At 42.9% G+C, this 24135-nt stretch overlaps 1 protein-coding gene across 1 annotated transcript; it reads left to right on the top strand.

Annotated features, from left to right (window-relative positions):
• The first annotated feature begins 984 nt into the window (after positions 1-984).
• dnajb5 (DnaJ heat shock protein family (Hsp40) member B5) lies at positions 985-23983 on the top strand. Its single transcript, XM_077231383.1, has 3 exons — positions 985-1228; positions 5635-6272; positions 23632-23983. The coding sequence occupies exons 1-3, from the start codon at positions 1018-1020 to the stop codon at positions 23863-23865; spliced, it is 1083 nt and encodes a 360-aa protein (XP_077087498.1). The 5' UTR covers positions 985-1017; the 3' UTR covers positions 23866-23983.
• Positions 23984-24135: the final 152 nt, after the last annotated feature.

The following is a 24135-nucleotide window of genomic DNA, read 5'->3' as shown; positions in this document are numbered from 1 at the left end:
TAGAGCGAGGTGATTGTTATTGCAACAATCCCTCCGCTTCGCGTCAGGGTCCTGATCAGCCTGTCGGGGTTGTATTCGCAATAACAACCGCCTCGCTCTACATTATCCCTTACATAGTTAATTGGCCAATTTGTGTTTTACATGTAAAGTATTTGATACAACCGATGCTCGTTAACTGAAAAAATTATGTTTAACTAGAATTAAATTCGAATGAATAAGTGTCTGTGACCCATTAAAAATACCTACATTTGTTTTGTTCTGTTTTATGCAAATAGCATCCTAAACAACAGAACATGAGGATTATGTTAAAATACTAAAATACACACTTAAAATACCAATCTCATTTAAATAGGCCTACAGATTAACAAAAATAAAGAAAAAACTGTGCGACAAGTAGCCTGTCCGCAGTTTCCATACATTTTTGTGACAGACACACTTATAACTTCACGGAAAGGAAACCGAATAAATAAAAATAGACTCTTTATAGTTTCAAGTGATGTGTGTATGACCATAAATGACAGAGAATTTTTAGTTGTTTCTGCTGTTAAAATGAGAAAAAATATTTTGGCATTGTGCAGATTTGTGACGTAGAAGTCTCCCTTCTTTTGTCCAGTGATGAAATACGTGTCCTGGAAATGTGCTTGATTCGCTGTCTCCTCGTGGAAAGGTGAAGTAGGCACATATGTAGATGGCACTTTTTCTCCTTCTCGCTCATCTTTCCATGATTTCTTGAAAAAGCGTAATAATGAACTTTGTGCACCCGCCACTGTCACTGCATGCAAATCAACTCTCACGCGCAAAGAAAATTACAGCATAGGCTATGCACAACACCTTAATCAAACCAATAAGTTTGAAAACAGCGGCTGTTGCATTTTACCACACTGCATTGGTCAATCTATCAGAGTAACAAACCTGAATGCATTTTTATTTCTTTATTGGTTACCTTGTTTATTTTCACCTTTGTTTTGTAGTGAGCTTGGGGTGGTTCTGGAAGGACTCTTTCTGTAAATTAAAGCCATGGGGAAGGATTACTATAAGATCCTGGGCATACCTGCAGGCTCTAATGAGGATGAAATCAAAAAAGCCTACAGGAGGATGGCCCTAAAATTTCATCCAGACAAAAACAAGGATCCTAATGCTGAAGAGAAGTTTAAGGAGATAGCAGAAGCGTATGAAGTTCTGAGTGACCCAAAGAAGAGAGTGATCTATGACCAGTATGGCGAGGATGGTGAGTATGTTTGGTTCCATGTACAAAAGAACTACAACCAAACATCTTAGTACCTTATCGGATTCTATGACTCATTATTGGGGCATTATCAGTTTTCTGGAAACAATAGTAACCTTTTTACAATTTGATAATCATTATATAGCCAGCTTTAAGCTGAAAGTTTCACACTTGTAATTTAGAAGTCGTGTTAGCACCACTTTTTACCCAGGTTATGAAACCTTATGTGTTCATCATACAATCACTGACACCGCAAATATGCAAATAAGAACGTAAACCCAAGGTTTAGGAATTAACAGTGTGAAACGTTGGATTATACAAACCTAGGATTTATTATTAACCTCAGGTTAGTGTGAATTTAGGATTCAGTTTTTGCAGGGTTTAGAATGGCCCACTATTTCAAGTGTGAAAAGCCATATTAATTATTATTTAGAGATGTTAGCGAGGCCAGCAGGGGGTCTAAAGGGGACAATATACTGTCAAAAAGCAATGTCCTTCGGATGAGACGATAAACCGATGTCCTGACTCTCTGTGGTAAAGAGAAAAAAAATTCCCTGGTTGTGCTTCGGAAAAATAGAAGGGGTGTAACCCCGGCATCCTGGCCAAATTTGCCCATTGGCCTCTGCCCATCCTGGCTTCCTAATCATCCCCATATATACTGATTGGCTTAATCATTCTCCCCTCTCCACCAAAAAGCTGGTGTGTGGTGGCCGTTCTGGCGCAATATGGCTGCCGTTGCATCATCCACGTGAATGCTGCACATCGGTGGTGGTTAAAGGATTAGTTCACATAAAAATGAAAATTTCCTAATAATTTACTCACCCCAATGCCATCTAAGATATCCATGTCTTTCTTTCCTCAGTGGAAGAGAAATTAAGTTTTTTGAGAAAACATTTCTGGATTTTTCTTCGAATAATGGACTTCAATGGCAACCACTGTTTTGAAGTCCAAATTAATGCAGTTTCAAAGGTCTCTGAAGTGCTTCAACGGACTGTGCACGATCGCAGCTGAGGAGGAGGGTCTTATCTAGCGAAACGATAGGTCATTTTCAAAAAAAAAAAAAAGTATATATATACAGGGCTGTCAACTCTCACGTATTGAGCGTGAGACTCACACAATTGACCCAATTCTCACGCTCTCACGCCACACCCCCGATTTCTCACGCTGAAGTGTCAACCCGGTCGGTCAAATGCCTGAAAGATGAGTTTATCTATATATCTACCTGTTGAGCCACCCGTGATCGACTAATTATATCGCAAATAAGTTAAAATAAAATATCCCGTAATCTAGAGCGAGCGTGCATGCGAGACAGATATTGTGTTTCAAACCGCAGAGAGGTAAGCGAACGAGACCTTGCGTGTGCAGACGGCACCCCCCCCCCCCCCAATATATATATATATTTTTTTTTTAAATGACCTATCGTTTCGCTAGATAAGACCCTCCTCCTCCATAAAAATGTAACAAATTATTATTATTATTAAGTGCAAATTAAAATTAGTTTAGGGGTAAAACGAAGTTTGAAATACGTGAGCAGCGGTATACTGTTATCCAACATCTGACACCGCCCACATTGCTGAGAGCGTAGGTTAGATGAATATGTGAATATATGCTGTGCGCTTTCCTCTCAATAAAATACACAACAAAATTGAGAAAACAGCAAGCATTTTAATAAAGCATTTGAAAAGCATCTGATTATAGCACCGTGGTTATGTTTGCACGAGCTCTATGACACTCCAGTGAAGTCATGTCACATTTATTATATCACTTTATACACTAGATAGCATAAAATCAAGCAGCATTACTGTATTAAACATGAAAAACAGTGTCAGTGTCTCATTTCAACAGAAGTACAACTGCATTTTTATACTATAAAGCAGCTCTTAAGTGTGTTCATGTTTTCACTCACAGACGTCTGACCTCGACTGACTGCACAGGAAAAAATTAACCAGAAAAGATTTTCACTTGAAAAGAAGTGGTTATGGTAAGGTTTTAGCAGCCGGAGTGAACTTTTCCGTAAAGTTTGCTTTGGCAAGCTGTTTTGAACTCCAAACGAACTTAGTTTCGACCTGATTTTGTTCCGATCTTCGATTTTGCTTGAAGTATATCAGGCCCTTTATGCTTACTGTGGTAGTCGGTGTTAATGGCATTACGCGGTGTTCGGCTGTACGCTGATTACATTACCTGGCCACCACAGCACCACCTCCACTGTCGTTTTGCTCTTTTATAGAAATAAAAACCATTTAGTTCAGTTGAAAAGAGTTGACAAATATCTTATCTTGTAAAATGTGCATTCAGTACCACAATTCCCTATAGGCTACATTGAGTGTGCGTGTTTGTGAATTTGATCTCAAGGAATTTCAATACCCAGCATATTCATAGCAGCTACCTGATGCCCGCAAATTATCGGCCTATACACAGAGTACATGTGATCGCGAAAGTGAAAAGTAGTGCTCCCCTCCCCGGTGTTGTTAATTACCAGTGTGAAAAGTTTCTAATCATTGGTCTAAAATAGTGCATTATACTCCAACATAGGCTATCTTTTCTAAGAAAACATTACAGATGCTACAAAAAGACTTCATGGACACAGGCAAAGTTCTGTTTATACCAGATAGGACAACCCATAAAAGGATCTTGTCGTTGCTCACGTGGATAGACCACTGTTCTTTATACACTGTCAGTGCAACTCTACCACCTCTGCTTTTTCACAACAATCAAAATAACTCCTTCACACTGCAGGATGATGCAGAAAAGTTCTCTGACTAATGCAAGGACTATAAACATGGCACTGTTCCAAAATAAGAAATATGTCCGCGGAAACAAAGTATTTCAAATGTTCCCACTTATGCCAACTCCAGGCTAGATGCCAAACGAAGCATTGTGGCACTGAGTAGTACACCTTTGCCAATTCCTCCTTCACTGAAGTTACTCCTGAATTTTGCAAGGACTCCCTTTATGTTTTTAGAGTATTTGCATTTAATTCTTTCTGTGCACCATGGCGTGGTTCCATTTTGCTTGTAAAAAGAGCCAGTGGGTTCCCTCAAAAGGCTGTGGCAGCAGCAGAGAGCTTATTTGGCTCTATTAACACATTGAAAAATTATGTTTTTAAATCTGTATTTTAAGATATGAATCTGTTATTCCCAAATGACCCTCTTTAATAACCATCCCCTCATTAGCTGTTTTGGTCTGAAGAGTTCATGGAAATTGCAAAGAATGAAATGGAAACATGTTTTTATAAGATATCCGCATTAAGTATAGATTTGAAGGTGTGAAGTTGCAAGACGAGTCAGCTTGTGTCCTGTTATTTAGAAGGACTGCATTTGTTACAAGCCATCAATCATCCACCATAACACATGGATGTTAATGTTTTTTTAACAGAACTGAAAAACAGTCAAAAAAGTTTATTATTGTTTGATCGTAATTGACCTGCTCTTTTTATACTTCTGTTTTTTTGCAAAGGACTGTTTTACAGTAAAACTCATAACACAGTTCAGACACCTGAGCTTAGAGAACACATATTCACCGTGCTATGGCCTTCCACTCATACAGGATAATTAGTTCCCCAGGATTTGTGCTACTTGTTCTTTTCAGCCCATTTTTCAGATCCAGGCCACCAAGTGAAGTCAGCTAGAAATGTAGAAGACTGTTTGTTTAAGACAGCATTTCTGTTCTTTGCCTAGCAATTTGAATCCGTTCTTTTTGTAGCCAAACTGAGAGGGGGTGGAGAAAAGAGAGAAAGAAAGACTTGGAAGGTCTTCTGTTGAGCTTTACACCTCAAAATGGTGATGTGTAAACAGTTGCAGACTAAATCAAATTCTATTCCATGCTACGTCATGGAGTAGGCTAGTACTTGATAATTGTCCAGCAGGACTATACAATTAACTCAGTTTCCAATTATAGTGTGTCTGTGTAGAGCTGTCATCATAATTCAGAAGTGGACTACCAGTGTTTTCCTTCTTTTTTTTTTATTAAACAAATAGAAATGTCATATGACGTTTTATTTGTGTGTGGCTATTTCACTTTTTGGCTATTTCAAATAATTGTCATGCAAATAAATAGACTGTCCTCTTAGTAATGTCAAGGGAATGATTTAAAGGATTATTTTGGAATTGGCATACGTTGGTATTGGTAAAGAGGTCCAACTGGTCTGTGTGTCAATGTACTTGCTTCTTTTGAGAAAAATTACACTTTACATTAAGGAATCTACATTTATACAATCTTGAATTCTTTAAATATAGTATGTAGTAGGCGTTTAAAAAAAGATTAAGAAATATCATCACTGAAAGCTAGAGTTTCTTAACTTGAAACGGTCACAGAAGATGCTCACCTGTGGAATTAGGCAGAACTTAAAATAACTGGGAGTAAATGCAGAAAACCCTAATACATTGTTCCTCCTGTGTATTTCCATTCAGGTTTGAAAACAGGTGGCACAGGCTCATCTAGTGGACAAGGGACTACATATCACTACACCTTCCATGGTGATCCACATGCCACCTTTGCTTCATTTTTTGGAGGCTCCAATCCCTTCGATATATTCTTTGGCTCTGGACGCCAGCGAGGAACCACTAATGGCTTCGCAGACCATGGTGACCATGACAAGGACATTGAAATGGATGGAGATGATGATCCTTTCAGTTCCTTCAGCCACTTTGGCTTCAATGGTATCAACGGTTTTCATCATGGTGGAGGTCGAAGACATCGCAATGAGCCCCTTCATGGCGGCCGGAGGAAAGCACAGGACCCTCCGGTAGTACATGAGCTTAAAGTGTCTCTAGAAGAGATCTTCCACGGATGTACCAAGCGGATGCGAATCACTCGCAGACGACTGAACCCAGATGGAAGGACAATGAGGACAGAGGACAAGATCCTTAACATTGTCATCAAGAGAGGCTGGAAGGAAGGGACCAAGATCACCTTCCCCAAAGAGGGTGATGAGACACCTGAGAACATTCCTGCTGATATTGCATTCGTGCTCAAGGACAAAGGGCACCCACTCTTCAAAAGGGATGGCTCTAATATCATTTACACAGCCAAGATTGGTCTTAAGGAGGTATGTGCTCTTAAATCTTTACTGTTTTGACAATCAGTTTTCAGTCAATTTGGTTTCCACCATGTATTTTTACCAAAAATATATTGCAGTGTTTCCCAACCCTGTTACGGAAGGAAAACCAACAGTACACATTTTGGATGTTTTCCTTATTTTACCTATTCATTTCAGGTCTTGTAGTCTCTTCTAATGAGTTGATGAGGAATTGTTTGAAAATGTGTAGTGTTGGTGTGCCTCAAGGAGCAAGGTTGGAAAACGCTAGTTATGTTTCCTTTCAAAGTTATGAATTTAACTTAAAAAAATATCATTGGTGCAAAATATCTGTAATAAAAATGGAAGTTGCTACTATCGGGGAAGCCACTTGTAGCTCTTTTTTCCTACATCATAAATTACTTTTATCTCGGAGCCACAGAAGAAACACAATAAATGCTGTCATGTCATCATGCATTTGGATACCTGGTGTTTGAGAGTGCAAACATGAGAGACACTTCTGGGAGGTCATTATACCAAATCATTCTGGTGACAGTCTTTGGCTCAGGCATTTCAGATCACACCAATATTTGGGATGCTGTACAATGAAATTGGTCTGCTGGTTAGACCAGTTATCCAATCACATTCAATGTTGACTTTTTTTACGCATAGAGGGATTTATTTGGTAATGTGTTTGCACTGTAGTTTATGAGCATGTCTTTTCATTGGATAAAAAAATATCTGCCTCAATTGAGTGCACATGTATTTTATGCGCATTCTTAGAACTTATGCGCATTTTGGCATTTCCATCCAGTGTTTTTTATGTGATATTCCAAAGTTCGCACAAAATAGGTGGATTGACAGCTACTGATATATTGGTTATTGGCCAGAGTTCAATATTGTGCATCCCTAATGGACAGTCTGTTTTTTGCACCTGTGGGCTTTTTCCCACTATTCCTTGACATTCCCTTACTGGCCGTCATAGCAGTCTGGGTTGTTTCATCAGTTGGCTTCTGTAGCCCAAGAATAGACAGACCTAGACTTAGATTAGACAGGTTTACGACAGTCTCCACAATGGGCCACCCTTTGGCCTTTGTGCCCTCATTAACATGGACTTGAAGGGTAAATTAATGGGCTTCATTTGGTATCAAACCCTACTCCAAAATAAATGCTGACCTTGTTAACCTGCATAGCTGCTAAATTTGGCTGCATTATTCTCCCAACGCAAACCATTGGTAGTTTTGATTTCCTGCAATGTCTGTGACTAAGGCTGCACAATATTGTTTCAGTATCGACATCACGATGTGTGCTTCTGCGATAGTTAGATAGAAAGATAGATAGATGTCACATAGATGTCACATAAGTAGGAAACATAGTTGATTCATATGGACCAGGCCCCACTGTTCAGACTACATGTGAGTCGCGGGTTAATAGCAAAGTTTAACCATCATAGAGTGAAAGTTTATTATTTGCATGTGTTTTAAGTCCCGTCAGTTTAAACATTCAAACGAATTTAAAGCATTCAAGCACAAGAAGACACAAAAGAGAATTCTCAATTCGGAACTTGGGCGCTGTTTTCTGTGTGCTCAGACAGAGCCGCCCAGACAGCACGCGAACACTGAATTCAGTTCTCTTTCTCATATTTTAGTGCTTGAACAGACACATATGCAAAATTGTCAAAATGCCCATCTCTGCGAGTACCCTCGTAAACACACTTGTCTTAAGTGAAAGTAAACAACTGAAAAAGAAAACAGATGCATATCATCAGGCTATATTGAATCCGTGCATTAGGTCTTAAAGTGACAGCAGCCTAATATACCTGCTGATGTCTGTATCATTAATGTTGTAAAACAACAACAATAACAATAGGTTACTATCGTAACCCCGGTTCTCTGAAACATCGAGTGGAGAGATCCACCTATGGGAAGGGCATCCGTACCTGACCTCTGCAGAAGCATCCAATTGCACCAAGTCTGGCTAGACAGACAGAAGCGCGCAGCCAATGCCAGGTGAGGCCACACCCCCTCACCTAAGGGCATATAACATCTGGGCGCGCTGCTATTCCTCAGTAAGTATATTCGCTTCTCGTGCAGCAAGCGGGGCAAAGCTGGTGGATCTCTCCACTCGATGTTTCAGAGAACCGGGGTTACGATAGTAACCTATTGTTCTCTTTCATCATCTCGTGTTCGAGATCCACCTATGGGAGAGACATGGACAGCTCCCCGATTGCCCAATACACTCACAGTGAGGTTCTGAAAGCCAGAGAAAGACGGTCACCCCGGGGAGGCGGTGCCTGACACGTCCATTAATCATGAACCTGCAAAGGTGACGCCACACCGACTGCTGTGGACACGCAGGACATGAAGCATGCATGAGACACATACATGAAAGTACCCCCAACCCACCAAGGCACATAAACTAAACCCATAACGGGAAGTAAATGTTTGGTGGCAAGAATGAACATGACCAGCCGGGCCATTCACTCTTATTGGTTTCAACAGGGTACAGGGAAGAGCTAAGAAGACCCAACCCCTAAAACCGAATGTGCTACCGAGGTTCTGGTGACATCCAGCCGGTAGTAACGCACAAAGGTATGAGGAGAAGCCCAACTGGCAGCGGAGCAGATGTCCTGCAGTGACACTCCCCTAAACAAAGCCCAAGAGGCGGCTAAGCCCCTTGTGGAATGAGCTCTGATGCCCCTTGGGGGCTGCACTCCCTTTGCTTCATAAGCCATAGTTATAGCGCCCACAACCCAATGTGAGAGGCGTTGCTTCGATATGGGACTCCCTCTGTGCGGAGGGGCCCATGAAACAAAGAGCTGGTCGCTCTTCCGGAAAGCGCTGGTCCTGGTCATATAAGCCTGTAAAGCACGGACTGGACACAGAGCATTCAGCCTCTGATCCTCCAGAGAGGTAAAAGGTGGAGGGTGAAAAGCGGACAGCTCCAACACCTCCGAAGTGAACGCAGGGAAGCACTTCGGCATGAAGGCCGGGTTAGGCTTAAGGGAAACCTTATCTCCACTGAGGGAGAACTTAGTGCACGAGGGGTGAACCGAGAGTGCATGTAGCTCACTGACACGTTTGGCAGATGCCAAGGCCAAGAGCAAAGCTGTCTTGAAGGACAGCAGCTTAAGGGAAATACTCCCCAGGGGCTCAAAAGGATGTTGAGACAGTGCTTCCAGCACCATGGAGAGGTCCCATTCCGGAACAGTTCTCCTGATGACTGGCAACGAGCGGCGTGCACCCTTCATGAATCTGCGGATTAGAGGGTGCTGCCCGACAGTAGAGCCCTCAAAACCCACATGACAGGCTGAAATCGCAGCCAAATAGACCTTAATGGTGGAAAAAGACCTCCCTTTTTCCATGAGGTCCTGAAGGAAACACAAAATATCAGGAACTGAGCACTGATAAGATGTGAGACCGCGCCCATCGCACCACCCTTCGAACACGTGCCACTTACAGCCATATAAGGACCGTGTAGAGACTGCCCTGGCATTCTGAATAGTGGCGACCACACGCGGCGAAAGCCCAAGTGCGTTCAGGTTCGTCCTCTCACGGGCCAGGCCCAGAGAGCCACCCTGTCCGGGTGGGGGTGGTAAATCTCCCCGTTGGCTTGGGACAATAGATCCGTGCGAACGGGAAGGCGCCACGGCTCGGCGTATAACAGAGGAATTATCTCCGCCAGCCATGGTGCCTTGGGCCACCTGGGTGCTATCAGAATGAGAGACAGGCCCTGCTCTCTCACCCTGGCCAATGAGGGAATTATCAGGCACAGGGGAGGAAAAGCATACAGGAGCACTCTGGGCCATGGGTGGGCCAGTGCGTCTACCCCGAGGGGCGCGTCCATGTCCCTTAGAGAGAAGAACATAGGACAATGGTAGTTTTCGCGCGAGGCGAATAGATCTACGCTCGCCCGTCCGAATCTCATCCATAGCATTTCCACTATCTGAGGGTGAAGACGCCAATCTCCGTAGATTGGGTTTCCCCTTGATAGCAGATCCGCACCTCTGTTCAGAATGCCCGGAACGTGAGTTGCGCGTAACGACAGGAAAACCCGTCTGCTCCACACCAAAAGCTTGTAAGCTAGAGCGTGGAGTTTCGACGAGCGCATGCCGCCCTGACGGTTGATATAAGCCACAGCCGTGGTATTGTCGCACCGTACTAGAACGTGATGTCCCTGCAGGCGAGGCAGAAAATGATTCAGAGCTTTCCAAATGGTTAAAAGCTCTAAATAGTTTATGTGCGCTGAACGTAGTCTGTTTGGCCACAGACCGTTCACCGTTCTGCCCTCCTGGGTGGCACCCCAGCCTGTCAAGGACGCATCTGTCGTCACAACTTTCCGCATCGTAACCGCCCCCAGAGGGGTTCCCCGTGCGTAAAAGTTCTCGCTCTCCCAGTGGCGCAAGGTCGCCGAGCAGGCGCGTGTCACTGTTACCGAGCGGCAAAGGTCGCGAATCGGGCTGAAATGTAGTGACAAGACCCATTTCATGAACGCCCTCATCCTCAGAAGTCCCAATGGCACAACTTGGGTGGATGAAGCCATGAGACCCTGTAGCCTGAGACATGTGCGATATTGCACTTTCGCCCCTTCTCTGAACTGCGTCAGACAGTTCATCAGAGAGCGAACGCGCTCTTGAGAGAGGCGCGCTCGCATGGAGACCGAATTCAACTCCAAGCCCAAGAAAATGACATTCTGACTGGGCGTGAAATTGCTCTTGCTCACATTCACTTGAAACCCGAGCGATGTGATGTGCGCGAGCACACGGTCGGTGTCCTGCAACACCTTCTCCTTTGATTCGGCTATGATGAGCCAATCGTCTATATAAGTCAGGATTCTCAGACCTGATATTCTCAGAGGTGCTAAGCCCGCCTCCGCGCACAGACAGAAAGACCGGGGACTCAAACTGAGTCCAAACGGAAGAACTGTGAATTCGTAACATATGCCCTGGTAGGCGAAACGAAGAAACTTCCTGTGCGGAGGATAGATGCTTATGTGAAAGAAAGCATCTTTCAGATCGACTGATGTGAACCAGTCGTTCTGTTTTATGGCACGGGCGAGTGCGCCTTGTGTCAGCATTCTGAAATTGTATTTCCTCAAATGTTTGTTCAACACTCGAAGGTCCAAGATAGGGCGGAGAGAGCCGCCTTTTTTCGGGACCAGAAAATAACGGGAATAAAAACCCTGGTTCATCAGATTGGGAGGTACCACCTGAATCGCTCCCTTGTTTAAGAGAGATGAAATTTCCTCTTTCAGAATGTGAGAGGCGTTCTCTTCCGTGTGAGAAAAGAGAATGCCGTTGAAATGCGGGGGTTTTACTGCGAATTGCAATCTGTAACCCTGCATTACTGTACGCATCACCCACTCGGGAGCTGAAACGGTTCGCCAAGCCGCTTCGTGACTCGCGAGAGCTCCCGCTCGGGCCAGAGCGGAGCTGTGTGAGACCGACAGGTTTATTTGTGATGCAATGGCGCCATCTAGTGGGTACACTAGAGGCGACATGCAGGGGTTCGGAGGGATTTCCTCTCTCTGCAGTGAGATGAATTCTCTCTGCGGAGAGAGGTTTTCCCGCCGAAACGAATTCATTTGATTCGTATTTTTTTGTGTTTTGTGTGTTTTGTGTTGGGCAAACACTGGGGCCGAAGCCTTTATTGAGAGAGTGAGGGGAACAGAGTGTGGGCAGTGTGGTGTCACTGAGCTTAAACTTTCCCTTACAAAGGGCCCCCTGAACGTGGGGGGAAAACACACATCTCTCGAACACACGAGCTGGGCAGTCTCGTTTACACACGGAGAGCTGACCCATCCGCGGGACCCCCTGGGTTTTTTGGACGGGGGTCCTAGAAGAGGAGGGGAGTCCGAAGGGCTTGCGGCCCGTGAACATGGACTCGAAGCCCCCATCGGCTGAACATCAGGCAGGCCGCTTGCGTTTCGAGTCGGTGGGGTTGGAATTCGCAGGTCTCCCGGCCGCGGCCGCGGCGGGAGCGGGCTTACCCCAGTGCTTGTGTGTAGGTGCTGGGTTATGTTGCCGAGGGGGTGGTTTGTTGCGGGGCTTTTCTCTGCCCTGATGAAACTGTCGTCCCGTGGCCGGTGGGTTAGGCAAACGCACAGGGGGCGCCTGGCGTGGGACTGACTTCCTAGGAAGGCAAAGTTTGAAGGCCTCATCCTCCTTTTTCTTATCGTCACACCGTTGTTGCATCAGTGCGACGGCGGGGCCGAAGAGAGCCCGGCCGGGCTCCACCGGCGCGCCCGCGATGCGCCGTTTCTCACTGTCAGGGAGTCCCGACAGGTTCAGCCAGAGCGCGCGCTCTCCGACCACGGAAAGCGCCATGGAGCGCCCGCAAGCTTGGACGGCCTGCCGAGCGTTACGGAGGACGAGGTCGTTCACCGTTAGGATCTCCTTCCACAGGGTTTCAGAAGGATTTCCCTTTTCCAATTGTTGCCCTAACTCTTCAAGGATCTCCGCCTGGTAGGCGGAGAGGAGCGAAGAAACGTTAAGGGCCCTGACAGCCACGGCCGAGGACTTATAAGCTGCCTGGTGAACGGAGGCAGCAAAACGGTCCATCTTGTTGGGCAAGACCGGCTTGGGGGGAGCGAGCAGCCCGCCCTGAGCGGGGTTAAGGTGCCTGGCGATGGAAGGTTCGACGGTGGGAGGTTCGCCCATACCGTGCGCCGCCATGTCCTTAACCTCGAGTCCCGTGAGACCGTGTTTGAAGTCGAGCGGGTCGCTCCAATAATTTCTCATGTGCTTCGCGCACGCCGGGAGGATGGGGAAGAGTTGTTTCCTCGGGCCGGGAGGGGGTCCCAGCACTTTCCCATCATAAATATCCCTCTCCTGGTCGGTGGCGCTCTGCGGTGCCGGCCATTCGATGTTGAGACGAGCGGCCGCTCGCTCACACACTTCCAGGAGGATGGCTTGAGGCAGAACCGCGTGGGCCGTAGCCTGGGGAACACCAGAGGGCGGGATGGCCTCCTCGTCCTCTGAAACCCCAAGAATGGCCGCATCCTCCTCTTCGCCAGAACCGGGCAGGTCGTGGACGAGAGTGAGGTTGTCCCCGAAGATGTCCTCCTCGGGGAAGGCGGGATTGGGCTGGTCAGCCCAGACGAGAGACGTTGCGCCCCGGGAGGCCCCCGGTAGCGCGTCGTCATCACCGTGTCCCCCGTCCGAGTCAGAAGGGCTGAGCCCGGTGCACTGTGTCACTGCCACCTTAAGACGGCGTTTTAGCAGCTTCCTAGGCAGCAAGAGGCAGAAACTGCAATTCTCCGGGTTTTCAAGGGCTTCCCGAGCGTGCTTAAGACCCAAACAGACCACGCAAAGCTGATGAAGATCCTTAGCTGCGATGAGGGCACCACACGCGGCCGGGCAGGCCCGTGACATGCTATCCCCTGGAGAGGCTGCAGGCTTAGACAGTGACATACCAGCGAAGAAAACGGAGAAATCCGTGGCGGGCAGCCGTGAGGAGAAACGGTGAAAATAGCGAGAGCGTGGGCGGCTCCGAATGCAAAGCAGCAGTAGTTGAAAAATAAACAACTGTCACGTCCGGCGGAGGCTGATCTGGTCGATATGTCCTCCTGAAGACACGAGGTGAGCAGTGTAAAAATCCAACCGAGCTGTGAGATGCAGAGATCGCGAGAAGCGAATGTCAACTGAGGAATAGCAGCGCGCCCAGATGTTATATGCCCTTAGGTGAGGGGGTGTGGCCTCACCTGGCATTGGCTGCGCGCTTCTGTCTGTCTAGCCAGACTTGGTGCAATTGGATGCTTCTGCAGAGGTCAGGTACGGATGCCCTTCCCATAGGTGGATCTCGAACACGAGATGATGAAAGAGAACAACCTTGCATCACAATAAGTGGTAACTAAACTAAACATTTGGTAACTAAACAGAATTTCATTAAGTTTATTGACAACATTTTACAATCTTTACATTTGCAAATCTAAGCTTGTGATTTGAATCTTGATTCAATATCGATACATTTGGATAAATATTTGGTACAGTAGCTACATTTTAATTCCTCAAATATCTCAAAGCAGTAAACATACAGGGAGCCCTGTCTACTGATATTATTATTAAAGGTTAAAATTAACAACTCAAATTAAAATAATGTGTTTTTTAATGATATGACTAAAAATATAATAAATCAATCTGTCACATCACATTTTTGTAATGAAATTTCAGAATTTGAAAGCTTAGACTTTGTTTTTAAAGTAACCTGCTCTGTCAGATCTGCTCATTGCAGATTTGCGCAAAACTTTAGCGATATTTTCCAAACTATTGCGAAATGACGGCATTTCTCCCTCCTGCTTCATTGTCTTGATAAATTGTGGCATTTCTTTGTTTAGAATCCAGTATTCCCGTAAGACTTTACCCATTCAAATTCCATTGCCCTTCAAATTGCGCAAATTGAAATTGCGAATTGAAAATACGCCCAATGGAAACACGTCAATTTCGCAAAAACTCCCTTATATCGCAAACATTTTTTTACGCTCGCATGAGGTGGTTTTTCAGGCAATTTGAAAAAGGAATATTTCGCAAAACTGCAATGGAAACAGTTTTTGCACATTTACAGGTCACCTGACGAAGATGGCGCGGTTTGTTTGGACAGAATACGAGACAGAGTTCTTCATTAAACTCATAAAAGACCAAAGTATTACGGGAATACTGGATTCTAAACAACAAAGAAATGCCACAATTTATCAAGACCTTGAAGGGGGTAGGAGATAGGTGGGGGAAACACCTCATATTTGCTGCTCCCAAGTATAAGGGTCTTTCCTTGTCATTAATGCTTGGATAACATGGCTACGTCTCCTTCTATTAAAAACAATGGCTAGTGTGGTGGCTGGGATACATAAACCTACCAACATCCATCACCATGATTTTTGAAATGACGTTTTAGTCGCATAAAATTGGTTAATGGAAACACCGCCATTTCGCAATAGTTTTGGAACGCGGCTAGTGTCAGTTGCGTGAGTCTCTGAATGCATGAGAGTTGGAAGCCCTGCATTCTAGAACTATTCATTCTTTCCCAATTTATTGAAGTCATCTGGTGAAATTGTTTTCATATTACAATATATAAAGCAGGAAAACAAAATATCGCAATGTCAGATTTTTCCCAATAAAGTGCAGCTTACCATATATCTGTGACCTTCCGAACATATTAATATTATTGTATAACATTATAAAGTGTATATGGGTAAATGTACCTGAGCATGCCCAGTGTTCATCTACCATAGCTTTAGGACTCAATAGAACAAAATCATGCTTGGTGACTGTAGTCTCTCCATGGCTCAAAGTCATTGCTGATTTACTCTCTCCCACTTCAGTGTGAGAGCACAGGAATGTCATGGTGCAGTGTCATACGCCAAAGCAGAGTCCTTACTTTGAAAAAGAGAGTTGAACTCTCCTTGAAGAGTTGAACCACATATAAAATTGCCATGTGACTGAGCCAAGCACGGTTTTTCGGATTGCACATGGAACATTTAATTTTCACGCCTGGAACCAGAAAAGTATTGCTGATAATATAGTTTGTTCACAATAAACAAGCAGATAAAAAACAATCATAACTGGAATTGAAAAGTTATATTTTTGTGACTTGTATTTCTGTTGTATCGTGGCATACTGTAGTTGTGTTTTCATCATAAAAGTTCAGTAGTTTGTGACAGCTCAGAGTCACTGATGCAGTGCTAGCCTGAGGGGATCCAGTATAACCTCAGAAAATTCTGCCCCAAGTAATTAAATGCTGGAACATGATGCTTTTTTAATCAGAGCAATAATTTAAATATTCTATTGACATGGTCTAGATGTAATGCGATTTTCATGGGCTGACCCACTAAGGATAATAATCGCAGTAACTGCATATATTTATTAGTCCAGTGACCTAGAAAACCACGGTCAGTTAATGCTTTATAGTGACATCAGCAGAAATAGCCTTAATGTCAGTCTTGAGTGACCGTGAAGTGTTTCAGAGCACTACTGTCATTAACGTTAAATATATTTTCTTGTCTTTCTGTTAACTTAACTTTTGACAACTTTTACCTTGGCAGCTCAGCCAAGGCAGTCAGCTGTTTCAAACATTAACGTGTCCGTTAGATTTCCAGCTCTACAGCGTATGTTCCTTTGCCTAAAACAGCATTTTGGCTTTTGTAATATGTCAACCACAGATTTGAATATTTGAAAAGATTTACAATATCTGTCTTAAATGAGTACTATTTTCTGAGATGTTTTCAGAGCATTGATTTACTTTTACTTGCCCATTAGATGCCCAGAATGAAACTTGATAAGTGCCAGTGAACATCACAAACTGTTTTGCCATCTGGTACCATCTCATGCAAACTGATGGCAAATTTTCATCTGCCTGTTTATTGTAGATACATTCACAGGACAGATTTTGCATGGATATAGACTGTTCTCATAGGCACATTGTCTTCATTTTTAAAATGTTCATTTAGAGATGCTCTTAGTGGAACCCCAAGGCACTGCTTTAATTGGAGCTCTGAGCTTCTTTAATTGCCTGCTGGTAAAGACCATGGGTTTGTACAAGAGCAAGAAAGCTATAAGGTCCTTGTCTGCTGGTAATTTCCATACCCAATTCACCTAGTAATTACTCATCAGCAGTACTAAAGAGCCCTGTTAGCAGCGATGCTGGGGAAATGCAAGGCCACGTGATGATATCTGTATATTGATGCTGGATTATTCAAGACAGCTCTAAATGTGATCTTGCATCAAGTTAATTTGTTAATGTGAGCATTGTCTTAAAGGTGCATTCAGTAGTTCTTTACTCTGATACTAGTGAGTTTTAGAGAGTGTTCAATGCGTTTTATTTTTGTAGGATAGGTAAAAGGGAATTAATTAAAGCAATTTGGGTATCACTACTAGGATTTTCTCTGTCGTCAACTCGTTCCACCTTGTGTATGCCATATTAATGTTTAAGCATGTTTTTTTGTCTTTGTCTGTCTTTTGGCTTCAGAGCTTTCTGCTTCTTCAGCCATACATGAACTGATTCTCTCCTTGTCGCTTCTAGTAAGTGTCAATAGTAAGTGTCTACAAAGAACATTGTCTAATTGTTTTGCATCAAGCGACATGCTCCATACATAATTAAAACACTTCCATTAAAAGAAAACTTTTATGAGTACAGTCTACAGAAGTGATGACACAAAAAAACAATTTATTTCTTAACGTGTAAAACTTTGACCAAACTACTGAATGCACCTTTACAGCGTGCTGAACCTGTATGTTTGGGTTTACACAGTAGCACAATACAGTTGCCAGTCATTTGGAGGTCTAAATAAATACAGTTCTGTTCATAAACATTTAGGGTATTAAAAAGAGAGTGCCAACTAAATTGTCTGGGCTTGCAATCGAATTTTGAGAATAGTTGCATTTGACTAACTTTTTGCCTGTGTCATCGTTTACATACTTATGGAATGATCTCCTTGCTTTAGTGGGTTTGCAAATGTAGATGTTGCCAATATTTTTCACTAGTGGTAATGTTCTGCAAACTTCGTACTGGTGCAAATGTCCAGATCAGTGACAGACCTCTTTGTCACACTTAGCTGTAGACCATAAAATAACTTGTTTCATTTTCAATCTCCTTTAAAGGAACACTCCGACTTTTTTGGACTTTAGCTTATTCACTGTATCCTCCAGAGTTAGATAAGTCCATACATACATTTTTCATCTCCGTGCCGTACCGCAGCCACAGGTGATCCACTTTGTCCCGTCTATGCTATCGATGGGATGGTCGTATCCTTCAGCACACGTTTCATGATCTGTGTGGCAAATTCCATTTTCTCAAAATAGTCGTCCTCAGTGAAATGTACTGAGCAAACACGATGGTCCTTGATGATCTTTTTAGGTGTGTTTGGATCGATATCCAGAGCAAGTAGCCATTGATTCATCAGATCAGCGTTTTTGATTGGAATTCTATGAAACATCATGGTATTACCTGGTCTCTCCTGTTTAATGTCGCAGCTCTTTACAATTCAGCGAACACCCATGATTTTGAACTATGCTTTTATTATCTAGTAATTGTTGACTCTATTACTCCAACTCTGAGCGAACTCTCTGCTCCTCAGCATGGTGCGTTTGTCTCTCAGGTGCTGCGGTTATCACTCCGCCCAAGTAGCAGTGCTTCGCCTTCTGAGAATATAGTTCCCAGTATTTATACGGTTAAAAGATGTCTGTGTCTAATATGACCTTGTTATTTGTACACTCTGTGACTATACAAATCACAACATGTAAATAGGAAATGTTTGCTTTATTTTGTCACTTACTGGGACTAGTATGCTAGCTGTAGCCATTTACATCCAGTCTTTGTGCTAAGCTAGGCAAACGGTGGGTGCGTCAAATAGATTTACAGCACACACGGAGATAAAAAGGTATGTATGGACTTATCTAACTCTGGGGGATACAGTGAATAAGCTAAAGTCCAAAAAGTCGGAGTGTTCCTTTAACAAGACTATGTTTGGAAAAACAGCATCATTAGCCAGAGTCGAGGAGATGCCTGGCACCTTGTAATGTTCAACTGTTTTGTGAGGGTATCAGCTACTCCCTTCTTTCCATGAATCCCCCGTTTCCCATCCCCTCAGCCCACACCACTGCTGTCTGTAGGAAGGAGCTGATGTCATTGCGAACACATTTTCTTGTCCCTTGAGGCAGCTGCTAAGCAGAGCTGTCTGGCAATGTTTGTGCTTGGCATTAACAGAAAGTTCATGAAATGCTCTTCCAGCATAAGCTCACATGAAATAACCGCAGGCTTTTTCACTGCATATACATTTAAGCTTTAATCTTTAAAGTCTTGACTTTATCCATTTCGTTTTTAATATCCTGATATTTAACAGTGAAGAACTTCAGCTCTGTTGGAAGATGAAAATTAACTAAATCTGACATACATATATAAATACAGAACGATCTTGTTCATATAATCCTATCAATTACATTTGTAAACTGTCTTATCTGGTATATTTATTATTATTTTTACTAAAATCTGTATATCTATGCTTTTATCTGATGGTCCAGTGGGGTTCTTAAAGCTACAGCCCATCCATAATGGAAAGTGTGGCACATCTGTTTACATTCTCACATTGCAGGATTATATGAAGCAGTGAAGTTATAAATTCTTTAAATATTTTAGGCAATAACTTTTCGAAAGAGCTCAGAGTATGCCACTAGCATCTCACTAAAATCATGAATGCAATGCACTCAAGTACAGTGAAATGCTAGCAACACAAAAATATTCTCAACATAAATCATGTCACAAAATATTCTGTATCTTGCTTCCGCTTCTTTTGATTTAACTTTTTTTTTTTTACTTTTATTCATTCAACAGATAATTGTATGCAAAGCAATGTACAAATGAGGTAAAAATGATCATGTGGTGAAGTAGGCTAAATGCTACAAAAAACAAACAAATGTAATTTATACATTAAGTTAGGTCAGGCAAGAATTTAAAGAAACAAAGTAAATTCTATATTAGTACTCAATTCAAGTTTGTAGAAATCAAAGCGTAAATATCAACCTTATAAAATGAAAGGGGTGGTAAAACCCATTTTTTTGAAGGCTTGATTGTGTTTGTGGGGTGCACTATAACATGTGTTCATGCTTCGTTTTTTAAAAATTGCATTATTTTTCATATATTTTACCTTTATTCTACACTGCTCTGTCCCTCCTTTTAAAAACGGTCTGATGGTTTCCTGGTTCTATGAAGCCAGTCCCTCAAAAATACACTATGGGCTCAGATTGGTTAGCTGGCCCAGTGTGCTGTGATTTGCTAACCGCCTAGTGCACGTTTTCCGGAAACGTCACGCCCCGTACCTTTACCGGTAGTTTTCTTTTACTGTCTATGTTAGTTTGTGCTTTGGTGTATTTTAAACGATGGCTTCAATAAAACCATACCAATTTGAGCCCAAATCGGACCCAGAGAATGTTAGTGAAGATGATCGAGCAGAACCTGTTCAAGAACGGCTGTTAAACGACGTTTCAGAAAGGTTTGTTTTTTGTTGTCTCATTACCTTTTAGATACGCTGTTATTTAATTTTACTAATTATTATAGTATTACAAAAAATAAGCTTCATAAACAAGAATTTCATATAATCGTTCTAACAAATTATACTACAATCCTCAAAGGGATTTTTTTGAGTAAAGACTGCAGATTTATAGTGATCGTTACTGACTTTATGCCACCGTTACTCTTGTAATTTTAGAACGGTTGTAGACAAATATCTGTCGCCAGAACTATTAACCCAAACATTAGGTGTATGTCGGATAACGTTAAGTATGAATGAGCATTTAACAAGCTGGTTTGCAAAGCCAAACAGCGTTGTCATTTGTTTACTTCCTTGCTACAACGTACAATTAACAATACGAACTATTACAGGAAAACACATCGACGAAAAATAAATCATACTTACAGGTTGTGGCCCGTAAACAAAAGCTTCTGTTCTTAAAGTTGGAACTGCTCCATCATTCAGGACAAGCTGTTGTGCGAATCCTGCATTGAACTTGTGAAGATTGTGGAAACTTTCCTCCGTAAAATGTGCAGCAGAGAGCGAGATTTGGGTAATAATTAACCATTGATCCCTAACTCCCTCGTCCCTAGGAAGGCTGAACAAAGTGGACCTGCAATCGGGATGAAAATAACAGCAGCGTTTTGACGGCATTGCGACAACTCATCTCCAAAACAGCAATATAAAATGGCCTCGCCCCGCTTATTAAGTATTCTCAGAGGAGGGGTTTATGTAAATAATGGGATTTGCTGACGTCAGCAACTCTGGAGGAATGTCGTGTAGTCCAAAACCGGCCGTTAGCTGTAGTCCTTAGAAATTGAATTTATTAAAAGCAAATATCTTACATTGCTTTGAACTTTGAGCGCTGTAACTTTGCAGGTGTTGTTTATTCTCAAACAGCAACATTACACACTAGCTAAAGTTAGAAAAGTGAAATCGTGTTTTACCACCCCTAATCCTACCCACCTTTTTGATATTGGTGTTCCCATCATGCACTGGGGCATGCACAATTAATACTGTCACTGTATTTTTCGCTGTTTTCCAGAGTATTTACACTGTTTTATCTTTGTTAAGTTTAGTAACTTGCTGTTTTGTGACATCTGGAGTTCATTTTCTACTCAAAATGATCTTCATACTCAAATGATTCATCGAATGTTACCATTTTTGTGTACCAACTACCAAGTATTGAGGTTCGGGTGGTTACTACTGTCACAGCACTGTGTAGATCAGGGGGTGTCCAAACTTGGTCCTGGAGGGCCACTGTCCTGCAGAGTTTAGTTCCAACTTGCCTTAACCCACCTGCTTGTAAGTTTTAAGCATGCCTAATGACCTTCAACACCTAATCAAGACCTTGATTAGCTGTTTCAGGTGTGTTTAATTGGGGTTGGAGCTAAACTCTGCAGGACCGAGTTTGGAAACCCTTGGTGATGATCAACACGAACAAGATGATGAAGAGAAAAGTCAGTCTTTAATTAATCCAAAACAGAGGGAGCTATACACACACATAACGTAGACAATACCCAACAAACTAAAGAGTCAAAAACATGATGATAACAAGGTGCACACAGCTGAACAGAATGACAATCCAATCAACAACAATGACAACAAACGAACTTGAAAATGTGCGAACTGAAAACTTTTGGCGCATATCCACTGGATGGTACGGCTCGGTACGGCTCAGTACGTTTCGGCTCGGCGTGGCACGGTTCGGCTCGCTTTGCTTTTCCGCTGCGTGGTAAGACTCGGCTCGGCGCGGCACGGCTCGGTTCGCTTTAGCTCGGTTGCTTTTCCACTGCAGTTAGTACCGCTTCAAAGTGGGTGGGATTATGAATGATCGTTATAGTTTATCCGCTCCTCGGCAACTAACAAGAGGGACGTCTGCGGTTCTCGTCCACTGACCACGATTCAGCCATTTCTTTTTTGGAAGTTTTTTTTTCTTCAAGCAAGTCAAGCAAGTAGTTTTAAAACATTGGAGGCTGTTACTGGCTATTTAAATCTAGCGGGTTTGATGTCTCGCAAATACAGTGACGCTGGTAGTGACTATTCTGTCTGTCTGACCAATCAGTGATCTACAGTGCTTCCACGTCACATTTTAGTATTGGTACGGTACGCTTGGAACCTCAACAGAGGTGGTACCATTTAAAGCGAGCCGAAGCGAGCCGTACCGTACCATGCAGTGGAAAAGCGCCATAATGTAGCCGTGCCGAGCCGAGCCGTACCGTACCATGCAGTGGAAAAGCGCCAAAGCGTGCCGTACCGAACCGAACCGTACCGTACCATGCAGTGGAAAAGCGCCATAAGTCCAACAACATTTGGCACTTTTCCACTGCATGGTACGGCACGGCCGCATGGTCAGCCGTACCATGCAGTGGAAAAGCGCCATTAGAGACATGAAATTACTAGGTAATATCTACACAATCAACACATATCTACACATATCTATAAATAATGTATTTATTAGTCCACTGCATGGTACGGCTCATGCAGCCGAGGGAAACTCATGCATGCAGTTTGGCTCGGCGCAGCACGGTTCGGCTCGGTTCGCTTTTCCACTGCGTGGTACGACTCGGTGCGGCGTGGCACGGCTCGGTTCGCTTTAGCTCGGTTGTTTTCCTATGGAAAACCATTCCTATGGAATCCTTTTTTATCCATAGCAACTTCTGATTTGGGAATCACAATATATGTCCTCAGCTGATTTTTCAGTTGCTTCATTAGCTGTGTGTAATAAGAGCAGTGGCCAGAATTAGCTTTCTGTGCACTCAGCTACCACATCTGCAGTATAACACACACACACACACACACACACACACACAAACACAAACACACACACACACACACACACACACACACACACACACACACACACACACACACACACACACACACACACACACACACACACTCCAAGTCAGAAACTTTACAACTCCTGCAATCAATCAAATGTGAATGAAGTTATTGTGTAGATAATTGTTGATAAAATACATTTATTTTGAAAAAAGTAAATGAAAACAATTAATAACCATTTTATCTTATTTATTTGTTTTTTTATTTTAACTAATTGCATAATCAGAAAATTATTCTAATATTCTTTTAAATTTGTTTATTTTAAGTTAAATTTGTAAAACTTAAAGTGTTGGGTGCATTTTTTTATGGTAAAGTTCTGGGAACCACAGCTGCCGGTTTTTACTGTAAATTTCTGAGTTTTTTTTTACAGTGCACTATATACACTGTATGTATATAGACTATACCTATACTGTACATTTGCTCTCTGTGCCTGTAAAATCATAGAGGCATCTTACACTAGGTCTCTATGTCACCATGTAGAGTTTGTGCTTAGGTGTTGAAATACCATCAGCTGTCCGAACTGACTTCACTTTGCTTTTTTGCTTTTTGATAGGCTTTGTGTGGCTGCACAGTGAACATTCCCAGCATTGAAAACAGAGCCATCACATTGCCCTGCAATGATATCATCAAACCAGGCACAATCAAGAGACTGCGTGGAGAAGGCCTACCTTTCCCAAAAAATCCATCCCAACGCGGGGATTTGATAGTGGAGTTCCAGGTGCGCTTCCCAGACAGAATACCACCCCAGTCCAGAGAGATCATCAAACAGCACCTACCACAGTCCTAGAGGAAGTCCAGTGGATTCCCTTTATGCTTGCGTTTTTCAAACACACGGTTTCCTCAGAAATACAGACACTGAATCAAAGAGGGACAAATATGTCGCAAGGACCAGAGGCTCGTTTGATATTTTGTTACAGTTTTAATTAACTTATTATATAAATTTCACTGAACATGTGGAACACCCAGGACTTTTTTTAAATAATCTTTTATTATTTCCCCTTAACAGTTTTTATTCTCTGTATAAACATGTTGAAGGCAAACTGTTATAAAGAAAAAC

This window comes from Siphateles boraxobius, unplaced genomic scaffold (assembly GCF_051911475.1).
Source record: "Siphateles boraxobius isolate OS27281-9 unplaced genomic scaffold, OSU_SipBor_1 16, whole genome shotgun sequence".
Lineage (NCBI taxonomy): Eukaryota > Metazoa > Chordata > Actinopteri > Cypriniformes > Leuciscidae > Siphateles > Siphateles boraxobius.
This window is presented reverse-complemented; position numbering and strand designations above follow the sequence as displayed.